At 44.4% G+C, this 22,164-nt stretch overlaps 1 protein-coding gene and 1 long non-coding RNA gene across 51 annotated transcripts; one reads left to right on the top strand and one right to left on the bottom strand.

Annotated features, from left to right (window-relative positions):
- Positions 1 to 37: 37 nt before the first annotated feature.
- Positions 38 to 21,193, top strand: ppp2r5d (protein phosphatase 2, regulatory subunit B', delta). The gene is made up of 18 exons (XM_051395747.1): positions 38 to 1,117; positions 2,551 to 2,724; positions 4,482 to 4,565; positions 5,661 to 5,838; positions 6,664 to 6,863; positions 6,973 to 7,083; positions 7,667 to 7,759; positions 8,022 to 8,152; positions 8,911 to 8,970; positions 9,482 to 9,590; positions 9,808 to 9,861; positions 10,014 to 10,184; positions 10,675 to 10,802; positions 13,445 to 13,546; positions 15,757 to 15,829; positions 17,841 to 17,888; positions 18,042 to 18,155; positions 18,234 to 21,193. Exons 2-18 carry the CDS (start codon positions 2,698 to 2,700, stop codon positions 18,369 to 18,371), a joined length of 1,821 nt encoding a protein of 606 aa, XP_051251707.1. The 5' UTR covers positions 38 to 1,117; positions 2,551 to 2,697; the 3' UTR covers positions 18,372 to 21,193.
- Positions 13,498 to 15,685, bottom strand: LOC127361254 (uncharacterized). 50 transcript variants are annotated; one of them, XR_007884098.1, is made up of 12 exons: positions 15,415 to 15,470; positions 15,183 to 15,346; positions 14,931 to 15,054; positions 14,815 to 14,898; positions 14,625 to 14,688; positions 14,497 to 14,568; positions 14,231 to 14,302; positions 14,131 to 14,194; positions 13,979 to 14,054; positions 13,907 to 13,942; positions 13,767 to 13,874; positions 13,579 to 13,681 (listed from the first exon to the last, which is right to left on the bottom strand). It is a non-coding gene; the product is annotated as an uncharacterized LOC127361254 (long non-coding RNA). The 50 variants fall into 50 exon arrangements; XR_007884118.1 differs by having other exon boundaries at positions 14,231 to 14,278; positions 14,513 to 14,688; XR_007884109.1 differs by lacking the exon at positions 14,231 to 14,302 and having other exon boundaries at positions 14,473 to 14,568.
- Positions 21,194 to 22,164: the final 971 nt, after the last annotated feature.

Raw genomic sequence — 22,164 nt, 5'->3', positions numbered from 1 at the left:
CGCCATCAGTGCAGCTGTTTCTGGAAAGAAAACACACATTTGGTGTCTTTTTCTTCAGAATCTCAACCAAACAAACTTGACTAACTTTTTCATTATTGAACGTCACAAGGAAACTGAGTTTGTGTTGAAAAGACAAACGAATCACTTAATCTCCACCTGATTAACAGTCAAAGATAATTAGACACTTGTCCTTGTCCTGCCGTCTGTCTCTAAGGATCAGACAAGTAGAGTTGGGACCGACACAACTCCCATATTGGATACCGATCCACATACTGGTCCAGAGTCTGGTGGTTTAATCAATGTGTAATAATGTAGCACTGATTTATTAAACAACGACCACAAACTCGCCCATTGGTTTGTGGAGTACCGTTGGAAGTGCCATTAACCTTCAACCACCCTGTGAATCCTTCACCACCTCACAATGTCTTAACTGCACTTTGATCAGTGGTTGTTTCCTGAGCAAAACGTTGAGCCTTACGGCGCCAAAAGTGGAAACATCTCACATTGACCAAATTATTTTATTCTGTGTTCCTTCCATTTTTTTATTAATTATAAACTATATTTTTGTCATTAGTCGACCTTCAGGAACGTGAACTAGAACCGTTCAGTACCAGAGTTTAATGTTAGAACTGTTCAGTCTGGGTCTCCAGCTGTTACACTGATGGATGCTAACCTGCATATGTTGGACAATTAGCATCATTAGCAACATTAGCATTAATAATCAGCTATATGGATGATATCTCAGCAGCTGATTGGCTGATTGGGACAATATAGGAGGTTTTGGGGTTATTGAGGACTCTGGATCCATTTCTGACATTTCAAAATACAAAATGGACGTTTAAATCAGAAGTGGAAATATTTCAGCTCCCAGTGGCTGATTGTGATTCATTGTGAGGTTATTGATTGGTTTACTATATTGGGCTGCCTGAAACAGTGAATGTTTGTCTGTGGTTCAGTCTGTAGTTTCTATCTTCCTGTCATATTGAACTCACACTGACTCTGTGTGTCTGAAGTGTTGATGTTGGGCCGTTGAGTCGGAGGACGTTTGAGGACATTGTGTGTCTGTTTCTGTGGACTGACAGTGGACAACATGGAAGACGAGTCTCCTGCAGGAAAGGTAAGCTAAGCTTCGTACAAACAGCACTGAGGATGTAAAATGCTTCCTGTTTCAATTCAATTCAATTTTATTAAATAGCACCAATTCATAACAGAAGTTATCTCAGGACACTTTTCAAATAGAGCAGGTCTAGACCGAACTCTTTAACATTAATTACAGAGACCCAACAGTACCACCATGAGCAAGACCTTGGAGACAAGGGCAAGGAAACACTGCCTGTTAAAAGGCAGAAACCTAGGACAGATCCTCCGGCTCTAGGTGGGTGGTCGTCTGTCTCGACCAGTTGGGGTGAGAGAGAGAGAGCGAGAGAGGCAGAGAGAGAGAGAGAGAGACAGAGACAGAGAGAGACAGACAATCTAGCAGGACCATGGCAGGAGGCTCCACCAGGATCGATAAGAACCTGCGAGATGAGAAAGCATAAGAACTCCGGGGAAGAAGTGAAGTTTCTACATCAATATGTTCTCTTCTATAGAAAATGTTTGTTTTCTTTACTCAACTTGTTGCCACTTTATTTTACAGTTAATTACCTGCTAATTACTAAGAAACTACCTGCTAACACAATATAGTTATATCAGGGCTCCTGTCAGTGGGGGAGGGGTATATCAGGGATCTTATTTTGGCTCATAATCAAAATGTTTAAAATTAAAGAGGTGCTCTGGGTTTAACAGTGTTGGGCAGTAACTAATTAACATAATTTCCCCCTGGGATTATTAAAGTATTTCTGATTCTGAATTACTAGTAATATTACTTTCTACAGTAACTAGTAATGTAACTAATTAATAAATGTCAGTAATAATATTACAATACAGTTATTTATTATTTTAACAAAACTACTAGTGTAACTAATTACTGTTGGCAGAGTAATAAATAAAGTAATATAACGTGAGTAATAAATTACATTTGTTCAGTAATGAGCACAAACACTGGGCCACAGTCAACCATCAGTCGGTACTGTTCAAACATATTGTACCTTTTACTTTAGTTATTTAACAGCTTTACAGAGTAAGATTTTATATTAAAGAGAGGCTTATAAAATACATACAGTTCTGTATTAATCATTATATAGTATTTAATAAAACATTTAAGACTAATTCTACCTCCGTTAGAGATGAACCGTTTGGTTACAACGTAAGATAGACTTTATTGACCCCACACTGGGGACATACACATTCAATAAAAACAGATATAAACACATATATAATAAAAATACAAGCTATAGAATTAAAAGGATACACTATATACAGCTGATCATAAAGTGATTATTATACAATAGGATCAATAGTGTGTGGGTGGTCAGACGGGGCTCACTATCATCAGGTTGAAGGTGTTTTGTTGCTAGGGAAGACTCAGGTCCTTCCTCACCTCCCTTCAGCCTCACCCTCATCACTAAACTCTCAGCAGCCAATCAGAAAAATCCCTCCGTGCGTTGCTAGGCAGCTCTGCGCAGCCAGCAGCCAATCAGATCGCCCGGGCCGGGAGCGGGGCGCAGGGAGCCGAGACAGACCGAGTGACAGCGTCTGATTCCCGGGGAAGAACATCACGGAGCTCCCGTGGAAAGGAACCCTGCAAACACAGCCAAGATGCCGAACAAAACCAAGAAGGAGAAGGTGAGCCGGCGGGTCGTTTTACACGTTACACTGTGATATATTCGTTATTTTTCGCGGGAGAAGACTGTAGACGTAATATTTTATCGAGTAGCGACTAGCTAATGTGGCTAAGTAACCTGCTAAGGCCCCGCTAGTAGAGGACGGCTACGCTAACCGTTAGCTGCAGGGTAGCATTGTAAACCAGTATCAGCCGCTTACACTCAATATTGAACTAAACCCGCACATTAGCGGCTGTGTCCGGTTGTCAAAGCGGTACAATGAGACGTTAACTGTCTGAGAGCATCCTTGCTAACTAGCTAGCTAGCTGGTGAAATTAACGGGCTGCGATATTTCGTTTGATAGGATGGCAAAGGAATGACCCGCCCTCTGATTGGCTCACAGTGTTCCAACCTTAACCAATCACACTCCTCGTGTCTGACGCTAACGATAAGTGTCAGCCAACCAGAGGCCGAGGAGGGCGGGTCATTCCTTCGCCATCCTAGGAAATAAAAAGAGTTAACGGGCTGCTGCTGGAGCTCCGGGAGGAACCGCTGCCTGGTCCCTTAAATTATTCATCCGGTAGGAAGCAGACTGGGCTCGGATAGAAACCCGTGACTCATCCGTGTATGTCTGCCTCCACTCAACATGAAATAAGTGCTAACCAGCTTCGGAGAGTGCAGGTTAGCCGTTAGCTTAGCGTTAGTTTTGCTGCTGATTTTATCATCTGTGTGTGTGTGTGTGTGTGTGTGTGTGTGTGTGTCTGTGTGTGTGTGTGTGTGTGTCTGTGTGTGTGTGTGTGTGTGTGTGTGTGTGTGTGTTGTGTGTGTGTGTGTGTGTGTGTCTGTGTGTGTGTGTGTGTGTGTGTGTGTGTCTGTGTGTGTGTGTGTGTGTGTGTTGTGTGTGTGTGTGTGTGTCTGTGTGTGTGTCTGTGTGTGTGTGTGTGTGTGTGTGTCTGTGTGTGTGTCTGTGTGTGTGTCTGTGTGTGTGTGTGTGTGTGTGTGTGTGTCTGTGTGTGTGTGTGTGTGTGTGTGTCTGTGTGGATTATTGTGCGCACACACACACACAGTCTGTGGATCAGTTCATCCATCACTTTACTTCTTCATCCTTGTGGGCAGTCACTGATTATTCTGTAGTTTATAAAATGTCCTCCCAGTCTGTCCATGATGGGCAGCCTGAATGATCACCGATCAATTACTGTGATCAGTAGTCTCACTGTATGTTTAGCAGCTTTTTCTGGAGCTTTCAACCACTTGGGAAAAGAGGGAAAGGGGAGGGAGGGGTAGGTAAAGGTATGGGTAAAGGTAGTGGGTAAAGGTGTGGGTGGAGGGGTGCAGTGAGTGTCCCAGTTGCTGTTTCTGTAAATGAATGGCTCCTCTATCAGTCAGATTGTTTCCACAGTCTTCATACGGTTGTTGTTGTTGTTGTTGTTGTTGTTGTTGTAGTTGTAGCTGTAGCTGTAGCTCTGCTGCATCCTGTTGGCTGGAATAATAAAATCTGGAATAATAATAAAAAGGATTTAGCTTATCGTTACTCTTGTTTTCCACTAAAACATACTAAACGTACTAAAGTTATAATGGATGCACGTTTTAGAACTACAATTAATCAATCAATCAAACTCTATTGGCATCTTTAAACCTTTAAACTTTTAAAGTCTCAGTTATTTGTGGCCGTTCAGGCGATATCACAGTGACTCTGACGTCTGCTACCAACATCAGTAATCTGTCTACAAACTACCATTTGTATTTAAATGCTTCCACTTTTCTTCTGTGTGTAAACAGGAATCAACCAAATCTGCCAAAAGCAGCATGAAGAACAGTAACAGCGGCGGCGGGAAGGACGCCGCGGCCGAGAACTCGGACGAGGTGAGCGCACGCTCGTCTCTGCAGACACATGATGGAGCTCCAGTGTGGCGTTCACTGTCACATGTTGTTTCTGAGTCTGCAGGGCAAACTGAAACACTGCTGCTGCATCACACAGCAACACCCAGTATTGGGAGTCAATATTCAGTCTGTTTTATTGACACTAACATAACTTTATTTCTCAATTTGACAATAAAGCTGACTTGACTTGAATCATGGAGAGACAAGCTGAGAAAACCAGTTTAAAGTTGGAATGGGACCTCATTTATGTTTCTACATCAGACTTTAATCAAAGATTCAGTATTTAGAATAATGTTACTATCTGCAATGTTCCTATATTTTATTTATTAGCTCCATGCTACTAACTAGCTCCCCGTTTACAAATCACCCATCAGCCAACACCACGAAGCAACCGACGCCAGACAGTCGTTTGTAGTCGTTTGTAGACGTTAGCGGACTCCATTTATAAGCTAACGTTAGCTAGTGTTGCCCACTGTTGACGCTGTAGGGAAGCGGAGAGAGAAGGCACTCGGGAGCATAAAGGTCACAACCTCAGATTTAAATGTTGCTAAATCCTGATTGGTACACAGAAATATGTGACATCATGATTTCCCGCGTGGAACCAGAGAGAGGAAGCTCAGAGAATCAGAGACTGATCTCATTTTCCACTCTGACTATTAACGAAGAGCTGGTGATCAGGTTCAGCTATAGTTTACCTGCTGCTCTGATCACCTGACCCTGCAGGACCGGAGAAAGTGTCTGACCGGGTTCAAGGATCAGACGGACCAGGATCTGATGTCCACAGTGTGCCAGATGAGCTTCTCACACAGAATCTTTAACAACAAAGAGTTTAAGTCCACAGCCTCGTTCATACCGACAGCTACTGAATAAAGTCAGTCCAACAAAGACTCCTTAAACACGTCAGCACGTTCATTTCCAGGACCGCAGAACTACAACTCCCAGGATGCAACACATATTTGGCAGATGTTCATTAATGAGTTATAACCTGTGTGTGTGTGTGTGTGTGTGTGTGTGTGTGTGTGTGTGTGTGTGTGTGTGTGTGTGTGTGTGTGTGTGTGTGTGTGTGTGTGTGCGCAGTCCCAGCAGCAGCAGAGCGGCAGTAAGCGTCCCAGTAATAGCACGCCTCCTCCAACTCAGCTCAACAAGATCAAATACTCCGGAGGTCCTCAGCTGGTGAAGAAGGAGCGGCGCCAGAGCTCGTCCCGCTTCAGCCTGACCAAGAACAGAGAGCTGCAGAAACTACCTGCACTCAAAGGTAACTAATCCATGCAACATGCAGTGTAATCCCATTACTTATCAACTGTTCAGGATTGTAGAGACCTAACTGACTAACTGATGTTGTGAAGACATTTTTCATCTGAATTCTGTAATATATCTCTCTTCAAAGCCACTAACCAAAGTCCATTGATAAAAACAGTCACTTAAGAGTTTCTGCTCTACCCCAGCCTCCATCTACAGCACTTAGTGTTAGTCACACAGTAACACAAACAAACTAACCAGTTCCAGAAACTAAATGGCTGTTTTTATCAATGGAGTCTGGTGGCTTTAAAGAAAGCATAGATGATATAACGGCTTCAGTTCCCATCAGGAAGAGCTGTGTGACAGCGAGGTAAAATACACTTCACCTGATATAGATTGTTTAAAATCAGCTGCCATGTCCACAGCAGAACTTGTCCACCTTAAGAACAACCACCTTTGGGTCTCAATAAAAGCTTGTGGGTTCTGGGTTCAATGTAGAAAATCACTTCCTGTCCTCCATCTGACGTCATGTGCAAACCAGATTTATAAAAGATGCAAATGACACAAGAAATATCAGTAAGATGACTTTTGCCTTTAGACCATTTCCCAGCTGGACACTGTGTACTAGAACCAGCTGTTACCAGATGTTTCTGTGATTTAATAAACGGATCAAAAGGATGCTGAAAGAACTGCTACTGTCAGCCTGTCGAGCAAACAACTTTTAAAATGCTTGTTTTCTGAATGGAGTTTGGTTGATACTAAAGCAACCTCAGTGTCTCCATATAAACAAACAGTCTTCTTCTGTGGTGTCCACTGACCGCCACCGTCCTGTCCTCCTCAGATGCGCCCCTGATGGAGCGCGAGGAGCTGTTCGTCCAGAAGCTGCGTCAGTGCTGCGTCCTGTTCGACTTCGTCAGCGACCCGCTCAGCGACCTCAAATACAAAGAGGTGAAGAGAGCCGGACTCAACGAGATGGTCGAGTACATCACGCACAACAGCGACGTGGTGACCGAGTCCATCTACCCCGAGGCCGTCCTCATGGTGAGAACACGTGTAACCATGACAACAGAGTGGACCATGTTCAGTGAGTGTGTATTCAGTGTGTGTGTGTATTCAGTGTGTGTGTGTGTGTGTGTGTGTGTGTGTTCAGTTCTCAGTGAACCTGTTCCGGACTCTTCCTCCGTCCTCCAACCCGACCGGAGCCGAGTTCGATCCCGAGGAGGACGAACCGACGCTGGAGGCTGCCTGGCCTCACCTGCAGGTACTTGAACACATCAGGTCCATTTGTTTTCCTCCAGTAACTCATCAACTCATCTTCATGGAACCCAAAGAACTTTATACTGACGGATATATCACACAGAACCAGAGCGCTGAGAGACAGACAGAAGAGACACAGACAGGAGAGACACAGACAGTGAACAGAAAGTAAACAGACAGTAAACAGTCAGTGAACAGTCAGTAAACAGTCAGTTGAACTGACAGTAAACAGTCAGTTTACAGTCAGTTGAACAGACAGTTGAACAGACAGTGAACAGTCAGTGAAAAAACAGTAAACAGGCAATAAACAGTCAGTAAACAGTCAGTAAACAGACAGTAAACAGGCAATAAACAGTCAGTAAACAGACAGTAAACAGACAGTTGAACAGACAGTGAACAGTCAGTAAACAAACAATAAACAGTCAGTTGAACAGTCAGTTGAACAGTCAGTAAACAGTCAGTTGAACTGACAGTAAACAGTCAGTTTACAGTCAGTAAACAGACAGTAAACAGGCAATAAACAGACAGTAAACAGACAGTATGTGGGAACAGTTGCTGACTGGCCAACGATGTGTTTGTGTCCACAGCTGGTTTACGAGTTCTTCCTTCGCTTCCTGGAGTCTCCGGACTTTCAGCCAAACGTTGCCAAAAAATACATCGACCAAAAGTTTGTGATGTCGGTAAGCTGAGCTGTGTGTGTGAGTGAGACGTGTGTGTGTGTGTGTGTGTGTGTGTGTGTGTGTGTGTGTGTGTGTGTGTGTGTGTGTGTGTGTGTGTGTGTGTGTGTGTGTGTGTGTGAGACGTGTGTGTGTGTGTGTGAGACGTGTGTGTGTGTGTGTGAGACGTGTGTGTGTGTGTGTGAGACGTGTGTGAGACGTGTGTGAGACGTGTGTGTGTGCGCGTGTGTGTGCACAGACCCCTCACTGTGTGTTTGTGTTGAAGCTGCTGGAGCTGTTTGACAGTGAGGATCCCAGAGAGAGAGACTTCTTGAAGACCATCCTGCACCGGATCTACGGCAAGTTCCTCGGCCTCCGCGCCTACATCCGCCGCCAGATCAACAACATCTTCTACAGGTCAGAACAGCCATTAAAAACCTTCACACTGACACACTCAGTTACTATGGCAACGGCTCCATCACACACACACACACACACACACACACGTTCAGTTGGTTTAGTATCTGATCCACCAACCAACTCTGATTATACTGAGAAATGATCAATATTGATCAGTGTACACTGTATCTTTATGGATGATATTGATCAGTATACACTGTATCTGTATGGATGATATTGATCAGTATACACTGTATCTTTATGGATGATATTGATCAGTATACACTGTATCTTTATGGATGATATTGATCAGTATACACTGTATCTTTATGGATGATATTGATCAGTATACACTGTATCTTTATGGATGATATTGATCAGTATACACTGTATCTTTATGGATGATATTGATCCTGTATTGACAGTCAGACTGTGGACATATGACGGCCTTTAGCTCGTGTTTCTAGAGTTACGTGTTGTTACGAACACGTTAGGAATTGTTAAAATGTGATATTTCTTAAAGGGAGTTTGGTGCAGGGAGCTTTTAGTTGGATTCAAACTGCTGATATGGATCATTGTTAACGTTTAGTCTCCACTACAGAAACACTAGCTAACTGCTAAAGGCTGATCAGGTTGATTGATGCTTTAATAATGGGAGTATTGATTAGTGATCAGGTTGATCAGGATCAATATCAGCCTTTCTAATTATACATGATGTGCTCTTTAGTAGTGCTGTTGTGAACAGAATCAAGATCTGACCACTTGTTGTGTTACAGATTTATCTACGAGACAGAACATCACAACGGCATCGCTGAGCTGCTGGAGATACTGGGGAGGTGAACACACACACACACACACACACACACACACACACGTCCTGGAAAACCTGGAATTTTAGAGACTAGTTTTCGAGTCATGGAAACACCTGGAAACTAAAATAACCAAATACCCTGGAAATAATCAGTGTTGTCCTGAAGCATTTGAATAGTATTTTATCTGCTCACTCATGTTTAGTTCAGCTGTTGGTGGAGAACCTGCAGTCTCACACACACAGCGGCTCTACAGACGTCGAACAATAATTAGACACACAGCGATGTTGACACATCCTTTAACACTTTCAACACGGGAGAAGATGAATGTAAAGAAAAATAAATGGTAGTTGATGTTAACTGGTAACTGCAGTGAATTCACTGGAGAGTCTCGTAAACTGACCTCCGACCTGTAATGAACCTGTTTCCTGTCTGTCCGTCCTCTCATTTCTATCTGTTCAAGGCTGTTTCATTATCTGAATGGAGGCTGTTGATGTCGCTCTTTATAATAAAGTGTTTGTATCTTATCGTCTCTCAGTATCATCAATGGATTCGCTCTTCCACTGAAAGAAGAACATAAGATGTTTCTGATCCGAGTTCTTCTGCCGCTTCATAAAGTTAAATCTCTCAGCGTCTACCACCCACAGGTAACAAACCACTTTAATCTTTTATTACTTCTTAAAAGCAGCTTTTATACATCGGCCTTCATTTACGTTATTCTATATCATTTTATTCTATGGCTTCTACTGCGCTCTTATTCTGGTAGTCTTTATCTAATTACATTTTACTTTGTACCTTTTGTTACTGTCTGTCTGACTGTGTGTCTGACTGTCTATCTGTCTGACTGCCTCTGTCTGTCTGCAGCTGGCGTACTGTGTGGTCCAGTTCCTGGAGAAAGACAGCAGTCTAACAGAGCCGGTGAGTCTGCCGACATCCCTCCTGTTTCCACGGCAACGCTGCCAATGTGCTGCTGCCGATGTTTTGTTCCCATAGCAACGCACAGAGGGCGGATACAGTCACTAACCCAGATTGAATGCTCAGGCTGTGACCTTTGACCCCCCCCCTTGCAGGTGATCATGGGTCTGCTGAAGTTCTGGCCGAAGACTCACAGTCCGAAGGAGGTGATGTTCCTGAACGAGCTGGAGGAGATTCTGGACGTCATCGAGCCCTCAGAGTTCGTTAAAGTCCAGGAGCCGCTCTTCAGGCAGCTCGCCAAGTGTGTGTCCAGCCCACATTTCCAGGTACCAGAACCAGAACTACATCAGAACACAAAACCAGAACCAGACCAAACCACTTACACTAGTGCCGTCACAAACAGCTGTAGCAGATTGGAAGCTAACCGTTAGCTGCTGCAGTAGTTTCTCACCCGCAGGAATTATTGATCTACAGTTTATTTTCAATCAATGAAAGTGATCTGAGACTTGTGTCTGTCTGGATCACTGATCAGACCCAACCACAGACCCAACCACAGACCCAACCACAGACCCAACCATAGACCCAACCACAGACCCTATAACAGACACGCTCACAGACACAATCACTTATTCTTTTTCATAATTGATTGTCCCTCATTGTTTGCAAATCGATTACATAATCAGATTCAGAATAATATCCCACTGATTTTTCTAATTAAAAGTCAGAGAGGAAGTGATACAGTCTGAGAGATCAACTGTAACCTGATGGTGATGGTGATGATGGTGATGGTGATGAAGATGATGATACTGTGTGCAGGTGGCAGAGAGAGCTCTGTATTACTGGAACAACGAGTACATCATGAGTCTGATCAGTGACAACGCTGCAAAGATTCTCCCCATCATGTTTCCTGCTCTCTACAAGAACTCTAAGAGCCACTGGAACAAGTAACACACACACAGACACACACACTGTAACACACAGTAACACACAGTAACACACACACACACACTGTAACACACAGTAACACACATAACACACACACACATGTAACACACAGTAACACATACACACACAACACACAGTAACACACAGTAACACATACACAGACACACACAGACACACACACTGTAACACACAGTAACGCATACACACACACACACACACTGTAACACACAGTAACACATACACACACACACACACACACACACACACACTGTAACACACAGTAACACATACACACACACACACACACACACACACTGTAACACACAGTAACACATACACACACACACACACACACTGTAACACACAGTAACACATACACACACACACACACACACACTGTAACACACAGTAACACAGACACACACACTGTAACATGCACACTGTAACACACACACACCCCAACACAGTAACACACACACAAACACCCCAACACAGTAACACACACACACACACACAGTAACACACATACACACAGTAACACACATACACACAGTAACACACATACACACAGTAACACACACATACACACAGTAACACACACAGTAACACACATACACACAGTAACACACATACACACAGTAACACACACATACACACAGTAACACACACACACACAGTAACACACACACACACACAGTAACACACACAGTAACACACAGTAACACAGTAACACACACACACACAGTAACACACACACACAGTAACACACACACAGTAACACACACAGTACACACACACACACACACACACACAGTAACACACACGCACACACACACACAGTAGCACACATACACACAGTAACACACACACACACACAGTAACACACACATACACACAGTAACACACACACACACAGTAACACACACAGTAACACACATAGTAACACACACACATACACACACACACACACACACACAGTAATACACACAGACACACAGTAACACACACACAGTCACACACACAGTAACACACACACACAGTAACACACAACACACAGTAACACAGTAACACACACACACACATACATACACACACTAAACACACATACACACAGTAACACACACACACAGTAACACACACACATACACACACACAGTAACACACACACATAACACACACACAGTAACACACAGTCACATACACACAGTAACACACACTAACATACACACAGTAACACACACACATACACACACACACACAGTAACACACACACACACATACACACAGTAACACATACACACAGCACATACACACAGTAACACATACATACAGTAACACACACACACACAGTAACACACACAGTACACATACACACAGTAACACAGTAACACACACACACACACACACACACACACACTACATACACACAGTAACACACACACATACATACACACAGTAACACACACACATACATACACACATAACACACACACATACATACACACATACACACACATACATACACACATACACACAGTAACACACACACACACACACAGTAACACACACACACACACACACAGTAACACACACACATACATACACACATACATACACACAGTAACACACACACACATACACACAGTAACACACACACATACATACACACGCACACACACAGAAACATAACACACACACACACACACACAGTAACACACACACACACACACACACATACATACACACAGTAACACACACACACATACACACAGTAACACACGCACACACACAGTAACACACACACACACACACTGTCTGTAGTTCATTATTAACATTTTGTATCATCACTTTTTTATTTTTTTATTTTACTTTTGGAAATGATTATAGATTATTGATTGATCAGCTCCATATAGAACATAGCTCTAGAGTTTATACCCTGTTTATTGATTATTAGGGCTGTAACGGTTCTGAAACCGAGACCGAAATCGCGACACAAAAGTCCACGGTCTCGTGTCGCGGATCCGAGAGACAGAACAGCGACACACTCGCTCCCTGGACTGTTGAGCTCTCGTTAAGACAGTGTAACTGCGGCGGTGGCGGCGGCCCGTGGGGTGGTAGCGGTGTACGCCTATATCGTATTTGTATTGACAGTTGGTTATTCTAGGTTACTGTTTGTTTACTACTTTAATCTGCTCCCTTTCTCTTCTCCCCACACTCACACACACTCACACACCTAGTCTGGACCTCTGCTCACTCACAGCAAACACGCCCTCTTGCTCCGCCTCTTTCTGTCTCTCTCTCCCTGTGTGTGTCTCTGCTGACTTTCTCCATCAGCAGTACGTTTCATAAACTCACCCGTGATTCAGTTTAAGTGCACTGCATGTGGGTCCAAACCCAAACTAACGTTAGTGAGTGACATCTGCAGTGGTGCGTTCACTGACGCTCCGTAATGTAAGATTTCTGCCGTATCAGCTTAACGTAATATCAGATAACAAATAAAACGGGGAAAACCGCGGTATGAACCGAACCGTGGCTCAAAAATCGAGGTCTGAACCGAACCGTGGATTTGGTGAATCGTTACACCCCTATTGATTATAGATTATTGATTATATAACAGGTGATACTGACTCTGTGTCTTCAGGACGATCCACGGATTGATCTACAACGCTCTCAAACTCTTTATGGAGATGAACCAGAAACTGTTTGATGACTGCACACAGCAGTACAAGGCTGAGAAACAAAAGTAACTGACAACCACAGACACACCTACAGACAGACACACACATCTACCTACAGACAGACACACACATCTACCTACAGACAGACACACACATCTACCTACAGACAGACACACACATCTACCTACAGACAGACACATCTACCACAGACAGACACACCAAGACAGACACACAACACCACAGACAGACACACACATCTACCTACAGACAGACACACACATCTACCTACAGACAGACACACACATCTACCTACAGACACACACACCTACAGACAGACACACACACCTACAGACAGACACCTCTACAGACAGACACATCTTCTGACAGACACACCTACAGACAGACACATCTTCTGACAGACACACCTACAGACAGACAGACACACCTACAGACAGACACATCTTCTGACAGACACACCTACAGACAGACAGACACACCTACAGACAGACAGACACACCTACAGACAGACACACCTACAGACAGACACACACATCTACCTACAGACAGACACACCTACCGACAGACACACACATCTACCTACAGACACACACATCTACCTACAGACAGACACACCTACAGACACACACACCTACAGACAGACACACACATCTACCTACAGACAGACACACCTACAGACAGACACACACATCTACCTACAGACAGACACATCTACCTACAGACAGACACACCTACAGACAGACACACACATCTACCTACAGACAGACACACACATCTACCTACAGACAGACACACACATCTACCTACAGACACACACACCTACAGACAGACACACACACCTACAGACAGACACCTCACAGACAGACACATCTTCGACAGACACACCACAACAGACACATCCACAACACACCACAAAACAGACACACCTACAGACAGACACACACATCTACCTACAGACAGACACACACACTACCTACAGACAGACACACACATCTACCTACAGACAGACACACCTACAGACAGACACACCTACAGACAGACACACACATCTACCTACAGACAGACACACCTACCGACAGACACACACATCTACCTACAGACAGACACACCTACAGACACACACACCTACAGACAGACACACACATCTACCTACAGACAGACACACCTACAGACAGACACACACATCTACCTACAGACAGACACATCTACCACAGACAGACACACCTACAGACAGACACACACATCTACCTACAGACAGACACACACACACCTACAGACAACACACACACACCTACAGACAGACACACACATCTACCTACAGACACACACACCTACAGACAGACACACACACCTACAGACAGACACCTCTACAGACAGACACATCTTCTGACAGACACACCTACAGACAGACACATCTTCTGACAGACACACCTACAGACAGACAGACACACCTACAGACAGACACACACATCTACCTACAGACAGACACACACATCTACCTACAGACAGACACACACATCTACCTACAGACAGACACACCTACAGACAGACACACCTACAGACAGACACACACATCTACCACAGACAGACACACTACCGACAGACAGACACACCTACCGACAGACACACACATCTACCACAGACAGACACACCACAGACACACACACCTACAGACAGACACACACATCTACCTACAGACAGACACACCTACAGACAGACACACACATCTACCTACAGACAGACACATCTACCTACAGACAGACACACCTACAGACAGACACACACATCTACCTACAGACAGACACACCTACAGACAGACACACACATCTACCTACAGACAGACACACCTACAGACAGACACACACATCTTCTGACAGACACCTCTACAGACAGACACACCTACAGACAGACACACCTACAGACAGACACACACATCTACCTACAGACAGACACACCTACAGACAGACACACTACAGACAGACACACACATCTTCTGACAGACACCTCTACAGACAGACACATCTTCTGACAGACAGACACACCTACAGACAGAGACACCTACAGACACATCTTCTGACAGACAGACACACCTACAGACAGACACACCTACAGACGGACAGACAGACACATCTTCTGACAGACAGACACCTACAGACAGACAGACACACCTACAGACAGACAGACAGACACACCTACAGACAGACAGACAGACACACCTACAGACAGACACATCTACTGACTGTCTGTGTGTCTGCAGGGAGAAATACAAACTGAAGGAGAGAGAGGAGATCTGGCACAAGATAGAGGAGCTGGCCAGACAGAACCCACAGGTACCACACTCACCTGACACTGTGTCCAAAGGTTGTTCACATTTCATCTGTATTGGTACCAGTTATAGTATCAGTATCAGTACCAGTATCAGTACCAGTACCAGTATCAGTACAGTATCAGTACAGTTCCAGTATCAGTATCAGTACAGTACCAGTACCAGTATCAGTACAGTATCAGTACCAGTACCAGTACCAGTCAGTACCAGTACCAGTTATAGTATCAGTATCAGTATCAGTACCAGTACCAGTTATAGTATCAGTATCAGTACCAGTATCAGTACCAGTATCAGTACCAGTATCAGTACCAGTACCAGTATCAGTACCAGTATCAGTACCAGTATCAGTACCAGTATCAGTACCAGTACCAGTATCAGTACCAGTACCAGTATCAGTACAGTATCAGTACAGTACCAGTACAGTATCAGTACAACAGTACCAGTATCAGTACCAGTACCAGTACCAGTACCAGTATCAGTACAGTTCCAGTACCAGTATCAGTACAGTACCAGTATCAGTACCAGTATCAGTACCAGTATCAGTACCAGTATCAGTACCAGTATCAGTACCAGTATCAGTACAGTATCAGTACAGTACCAGTACCAGTATCAGTACAGTTCCAGTACCAGTATCAGTATCAGTACAGTACCAGTACCAGTTATAGTATCAGTATCAGTACCAGTATCAGTATCAGTACAGTACCAGTACCAGTTATAGTATCAGTACAGTACCAGTACCAGTATCAGTACAGTACCAGTATCAGTACCAGTACCAGTATCAGTACAGTACCAGTATCAGTACCAGTATCAGTACAGTACCAGTATCAGTATCAGTACAGTACCAGTACCAGTACCAGTTATAGTATCAGTACAGTACCAGTATCAGTACAGTACCAGTACCAGTTATAGTATCAGTATCAGTACCAGTATCAGTATCAGTACAGTACCAGTACCAGTTATAGTATCAGTACCAGTATCAGTACAGTACCAGTACCAGTATCAGTACCAGTACCAGTATAAGTACAGTATCAGTACAGTACCAGTATCAGTATCAGTACCAGTACCAGTACCAGTATCAGTACAGTTCCAGTACCAGTATCAGTATCAGTACAGTACCAGTACCAGTACCAGTTATAGTATCAGTACCAGTACCAGTATCAGTATCAGTACAGTACCAGTATCAGTACAGTTCCAGTATCAGTACAGTACCAGTATCAGTATCAGTACAGTACAGTACCAGTACCAGTTATAGTATCAGTACAGTACCAGTATCAGTATCAGTACAGTACCAGTACCAGTTATAGTATCAGTATCAGTACCAGTATCAGTATCAGTACAGTACCAGTACCAGTTATAGTATCAGTATCAGTACCAGTAACTAGTATCAGTATCAGTATTAGTACAGTACCAGTACCAGTACCAGTAATAGTATCAGTACAGTAATAGTACCAGTACCAGTATCAGTAACTAGTACCAGTACCAGTATCAGTACAGTACCAGTAATAGTACCACCAGCTAACGGCTGCAGAGACTTTGAGGCTGATGGTCAGACGTGTTGTCTGACTGTGACTGGAACAAACTGCAGGGTTCTGGTTACTCCGTAGAACCGCTGTGGTTCAGGGCCCAGTTCAGTACCCAATAATAATGATTTTATTGTTTTATTAAATTAACTGTGTGTGAAGTTGTTGTTTATTTATTAAATTAACTGTGTGTGAAGTTGTTGTTATTATTTATTAAATTAACTGTGTGTGAAGATGTTGTTTTTATTTATTAAATTAACTGTGTGTGAAGTTGTTGTTATTATTTATTAAATTAACTGTGTGTGAAGTTGTTGTTTTTATTTATTAAATTAACTGTGTGTGAAGATGTTGTTTTTATTTATTAAATTAACTGTGTGTGAAGTTATTATTTATTTATTAAATTAACTGTGTGTGAAGTTATTATTTATTTATTAAATTAACTGTGTGTGAAGTTGTTGTTATTATTTATTAAATTAACTGTGTGTGTTCTTTCAGAGCAATAAGCTCCACCCCCTCCGCCCCGGGCTCCACCCACAGGAAGAGGTCAGTTCTGTCTTTGAATCTAAATGATGCTCATAAAGGGGGCCTGTCACTTTAAGAGAGTGTTGCATTGTGGGATGTTGCTAGGCTGGTAAGTGGACCCTGCTGGCTCCTGTAACAGATTATTGATTATTGATGGTGTCTGTGTCCCTGCAGTACATGCTGTACAGCGACAGTACCACTGTGGCTGTGTACTCCATGGAGACCGAGACTCCAACGGCCGAAGACATCCAGCTGCTGAAGAAGACCGTGGAGAGCGAGGCCTCACAGGTACTGCTGATCCATCCATTGATCGATCGATCAATGAGCTGCTGTCAGCCCTCTGACCCCCTCTGTGTCCCCCCTCAGGGTATGAAGGACCTGAAGAAGGACAAGGTCCTGATGAGGAGGAAGTCTGAGCTGCCGCAGGACGTCTACACCATCAAAGCTCTGGAGGCTCACAAGAGAGCCGAGGAGTACCTGACAGCCAATCAGGAGGCTCTCTGACCGGGGGGGGCGGTCCCTCCTGAGCCCGACTCCGCCCCCCCCTCCTGGAGGAGGAGAATTTGGTCTGGGGTCAGATCGGGACGGAGCTGACGCTGCGTTCAACAACAAAACAGAAAAAACCCCTCTGACCTCTGACCCCTGACCCCTGCTGGCCCATGAGTCAGCAGTCATGTGACAATGACATCATCAGCTTAATGTTGCACGTTCATTCCAACACCTGCTGCCGGAGGGTCCCTGAACACACCACCATTACAGGAAGTGAAGCTGGTTCTGGTTCTGGTTCTGGCTCTGGCTCTGGTTCTGGTTCTGGCTCTGGCTCTGGCTCTGGCTCTGGTTCTGGTTCTGGCTCTGGTTCTGGTTCTGGCTCTGGCTCTGGCTCTGGTTCTGGCTCTGGTTCTGGCTCTGGTTCTGGCTCTGGTTCTGGTTCTGGTTCTGGCTCTGGCTCTGGCTCTGGCTCTGGTTCTGGTCCACAGTAAAACCGGTCCTCTCCGCTGACGCTCTGTGCAGCAGGAAGTTTCTCATCGTAAATAACCGCGGCAGCAGAACCAGGTCCAGGTCCTGAGGCGGTCCAGAGGGACGTACTATGTGTAAGCGTTATATAGCAGCGATAGAGTAACAGCCTGATCCATAATGAATATTGATTATCTGCTGATCTGTCCCAACTCGTCCTTATTAGGACCGGAACCACTGCAGCCGGTCCCGAACGCACAGTGGAACGTTCTCAGCGTTCAGTCTAACGGCGTGTTCGTGTCCAGCGCCGCACCAACTCCAGGTCGGCCATCGGATTCTGTCGCTGCGATCTGAAGACCGTCGGGATTAAACAAAGGATCGGGATTCACGTAGCCAGTATTGATCAGAGATGAATCAGCATCGATATTGATCCCTGAGACAGACGACCTCATCGATACCGTCAATACAGGAAGTGAACGCGGCGGTTTGCACTACACTGCTTACGCCGCCGCGTTCAGGGACATCACTGACGTACGACATTTAAACTCCGTTACCATGGCGACTGGGTTTAAAGACACTTTGGTGACGTTACTTCCAAGCACGAAGTGGACACGTTTGTCCTGTGGCACCTGAACGCAGCACAGATGAGATTCACTACAGAGCCCCGCCCCCTTCACCTGACCTGACCAATCACCTGTCGGCACAGATCTGTGGCGGGCTGACGAGGAGGAGACGTCCAATCAGCATCCAGAAGAAACGTTTTACTTCCTGTTTGTGTTTGTTTGTCCGCTGTGACGTCATCGACTTTAAACCAATGAGAGAAGTCGTCCTTCGTTGTAGAACAAAAGCTGTAATCTGAACTCGTCAGGTCAAAGGTCAAACACGATGATGTGTTCAGGAATTGTGGGAATTATGCAATCTGTAAAAGAAGCTTCAGATCTGAATTCAGATTCAGTGAGTCGTTTTTATTTAATGTAATAATTCATTAGTTTCTTTACACAGAGGCTTTTATTGTGAAGGAAACTGCAGGAAATGAGTCAAAATCGACCCGGGGACGCTGTGATCGTGGGTCCTGTATCTGAACCACTTCCTGTGCTGGGACCGAGCACACAGTCCCTGAACTCGTCACAGCTAACGACGAACGTCGTAACAAACACTAACGTAGGCCTGAGCTTTACCTCGCCAAAATAAAAGCTGGTGAGCAGAATAAAAATGGAGATATCGTTAAAAACACTAATATTCTTTCTGATCTCCACCCTGCGGACTCCCATGATCCTCTGCTGCCTCGCGTTGTTGTGAACGGATAAACACAATAAAGAAAAGTTTCCTGATGAGAACCAGCGATGTGACGTTTAATGTCTGCAGTATTTCCCGGCTCTGATCCATTCGAGAGCATTAACGTCTGTCTTTGTGAACATTGAACGCGTCGCTGTTGGCGTTGAGCAATATGGTTGACACGTACACAAGCCCCTCCCCTTCTTACTTACCTTGTCAGCTGGTTTCCGTTGGGTTGAATGTGGTCTTCTACTCGCTGTCCACCAGTGACCGTTCCAGTGGTCGGCTCGCCCCGCCCCACCTCTCGCCGCTGGACAAAATGGCCGCCACAGCTCAGCTTTATTTTATGTTTGTGACTAAAAACTGACAAAACACAACTTTGGTTGATTTGTAACCGAGGGTCGATATGGTTCCAGACGTTCAGACAGGAAGTGGGTTATAGACCCACGTGTTCACACATTATCCTGTGTACTTTGTGTAGTTGGAGGACCCTCCAGCAGGGGGCAGATCAGGTCTGAGCCAGAATATCTGGAACTTCTTCACAGCTTTATTTTGTTGTCGTCGTGGTCGGACCTGAGCGATGTTTGTCTGATACACTATCAGACTTTTACATATAAATATACGAAATAAAGAATGTTTCTGTCACCGACTTGTAAAGAAAGTCCTCACTAACTGAATGTGACGTAGCTTCACTGCACCGTGATTCATAACAACAACAATAATCATTTCACGTTCATCCGGAGAAATTAAAGTTCAGGAAGTGAGTTTATAAAGCCTCAGAGGAGTAACGTCTGATTCTGGAGGAAGAGTGAGGAAGCTCAGTCTCCGGTTGCTCCCTCAGAGTCCTCGAACGTCCTCATAAAGTCTGTGTCTTAATGACTCTGTAACCCGAGAGGAGCTGAAGAGGGTTCTCTTGTTTTTGTCCAGCGGCGACTCGACGTCGACACAAAGGTGAAACATTTAGTGAAAGAACGCTGCTCCCCGTCATCCTGTACATACCTTTAATTAGAGTATTACATAGTATGAACTTTTGTACAGATGTTCATGTATGTACAGAACAAAATAAACAGAAATAAAGTGGACATGTTTGACAATCAGTTTCTGTGGTCTATACTTAATCACATTAATCCATTAACTGATCAATAAAAGGCTTTAAGGTGGAATGTGACTTTATCCTAAATAAACACTGAAAATACAAACAGGATGTTCTGTTTCCTTCTACAGAACATTATTCTCTCCGACCAACAGTCCAAAATTCTTCACAGAAAACAAAGAAAAGCAGCAAATTATCAAAATGAAGAAGCAAAAAACAACAATTCACTGATTTTAAATGCAGATCACATTTACAGTTTGCAGCAGAGGTCAGAAACTTGTTCTGATCGCAGGAAGAAACCAGGAGCAGAGCCGGCACCGAGGGTCAACAGCTGTCAACAGGAAGTAGGGGTTAGGGTCTCAGGCATGTAATGCCAACGCAGCCTTTTTAAACACACAGACGAGTGCGAGTCCAACCAGCGGCTCTGAAACTGATCCCACTCGAGCCAACGGGAGGACGCTCAGCTGCAGGTGGGTGAAGAACAACCAAAGACTCCAGACATGTTTTAACATGTTGGAAATAATAATAATTTTGAACTGCTTGGCCTTCCATACAATCGGCTATTTCTCTGTTTAACGCTTTGTGCACAAATTAAATACTGGGGTTGTAGAGAGAGAGACAGCTGAGGACAGACGGGGGGTTGTAGAGAGAGAGACAGCTGAGGACAGACGGGGGAGGGGGAGAGAGAGAGAGGGCATGACAGAGCACAGGGCCACAGGTCGGATTCGAACCCTGGCCGCTGCAGCAAGGACTCCCGACCCACTGAGCCAACCGGGCGCTGTGAAATACTGTTCACCTGTTCAATGGTTCCCAACAGCAACATGCTACGCTAACGTTAACCACAGAGGAGTTATTCTGATCCAATATTCCCGCTACAGTCGACGCAGATAACGCAAATCAATAATCATTTATTTATCACCACGACGACCGCTACAATAACATTTATTATAAAAAGACCCCGACAATTGGAGGGGA

Source organism: Dicentrarchus labrax, unplaced genomic scaffold (assembly GCF_905237075.1).
Source record: "Dicentrarchus labrax unplaced genomic scaffold, dlabrax2021, whole genome shotgun sequence".
In the NCBI taxonomy this organism is placed as follows: Eukaryota; Metazoa; Chordata; class Actinopteri; family Moronidae; genus Dicentrarchus; species Dicentrarchus labrax.
This window is presented reverse-complemented; position numbering and strand designations above follow the sequence as displayed.

What these genes read in the sequence shown, in the direction of transcription:
- ppp2r5d (XM_051395747.1), top strand. Translation starts at nt 2,698, where the DNA reads ATGCCGAACAAAACCAAGAAGGAGAAG. An exon ending in TCAGCGTCTACCACCCACAG is followed by an intron (nt 9,591 to 9,807) that starts GTAACAAACCAC and finishes GTCTGTCTGCAG; the next exon opens with CTGGCGTACTGTGTGGTCCA. An exon ending in TGGAGAGCGAGGCCTCACAG is followed by an intron (nt 18,156 to 18,233) that starts GTACTGCTGATC and finishes GTCCCCCCTCAG; the next exon opens with GGTATGAAGGACCTGAAGAA.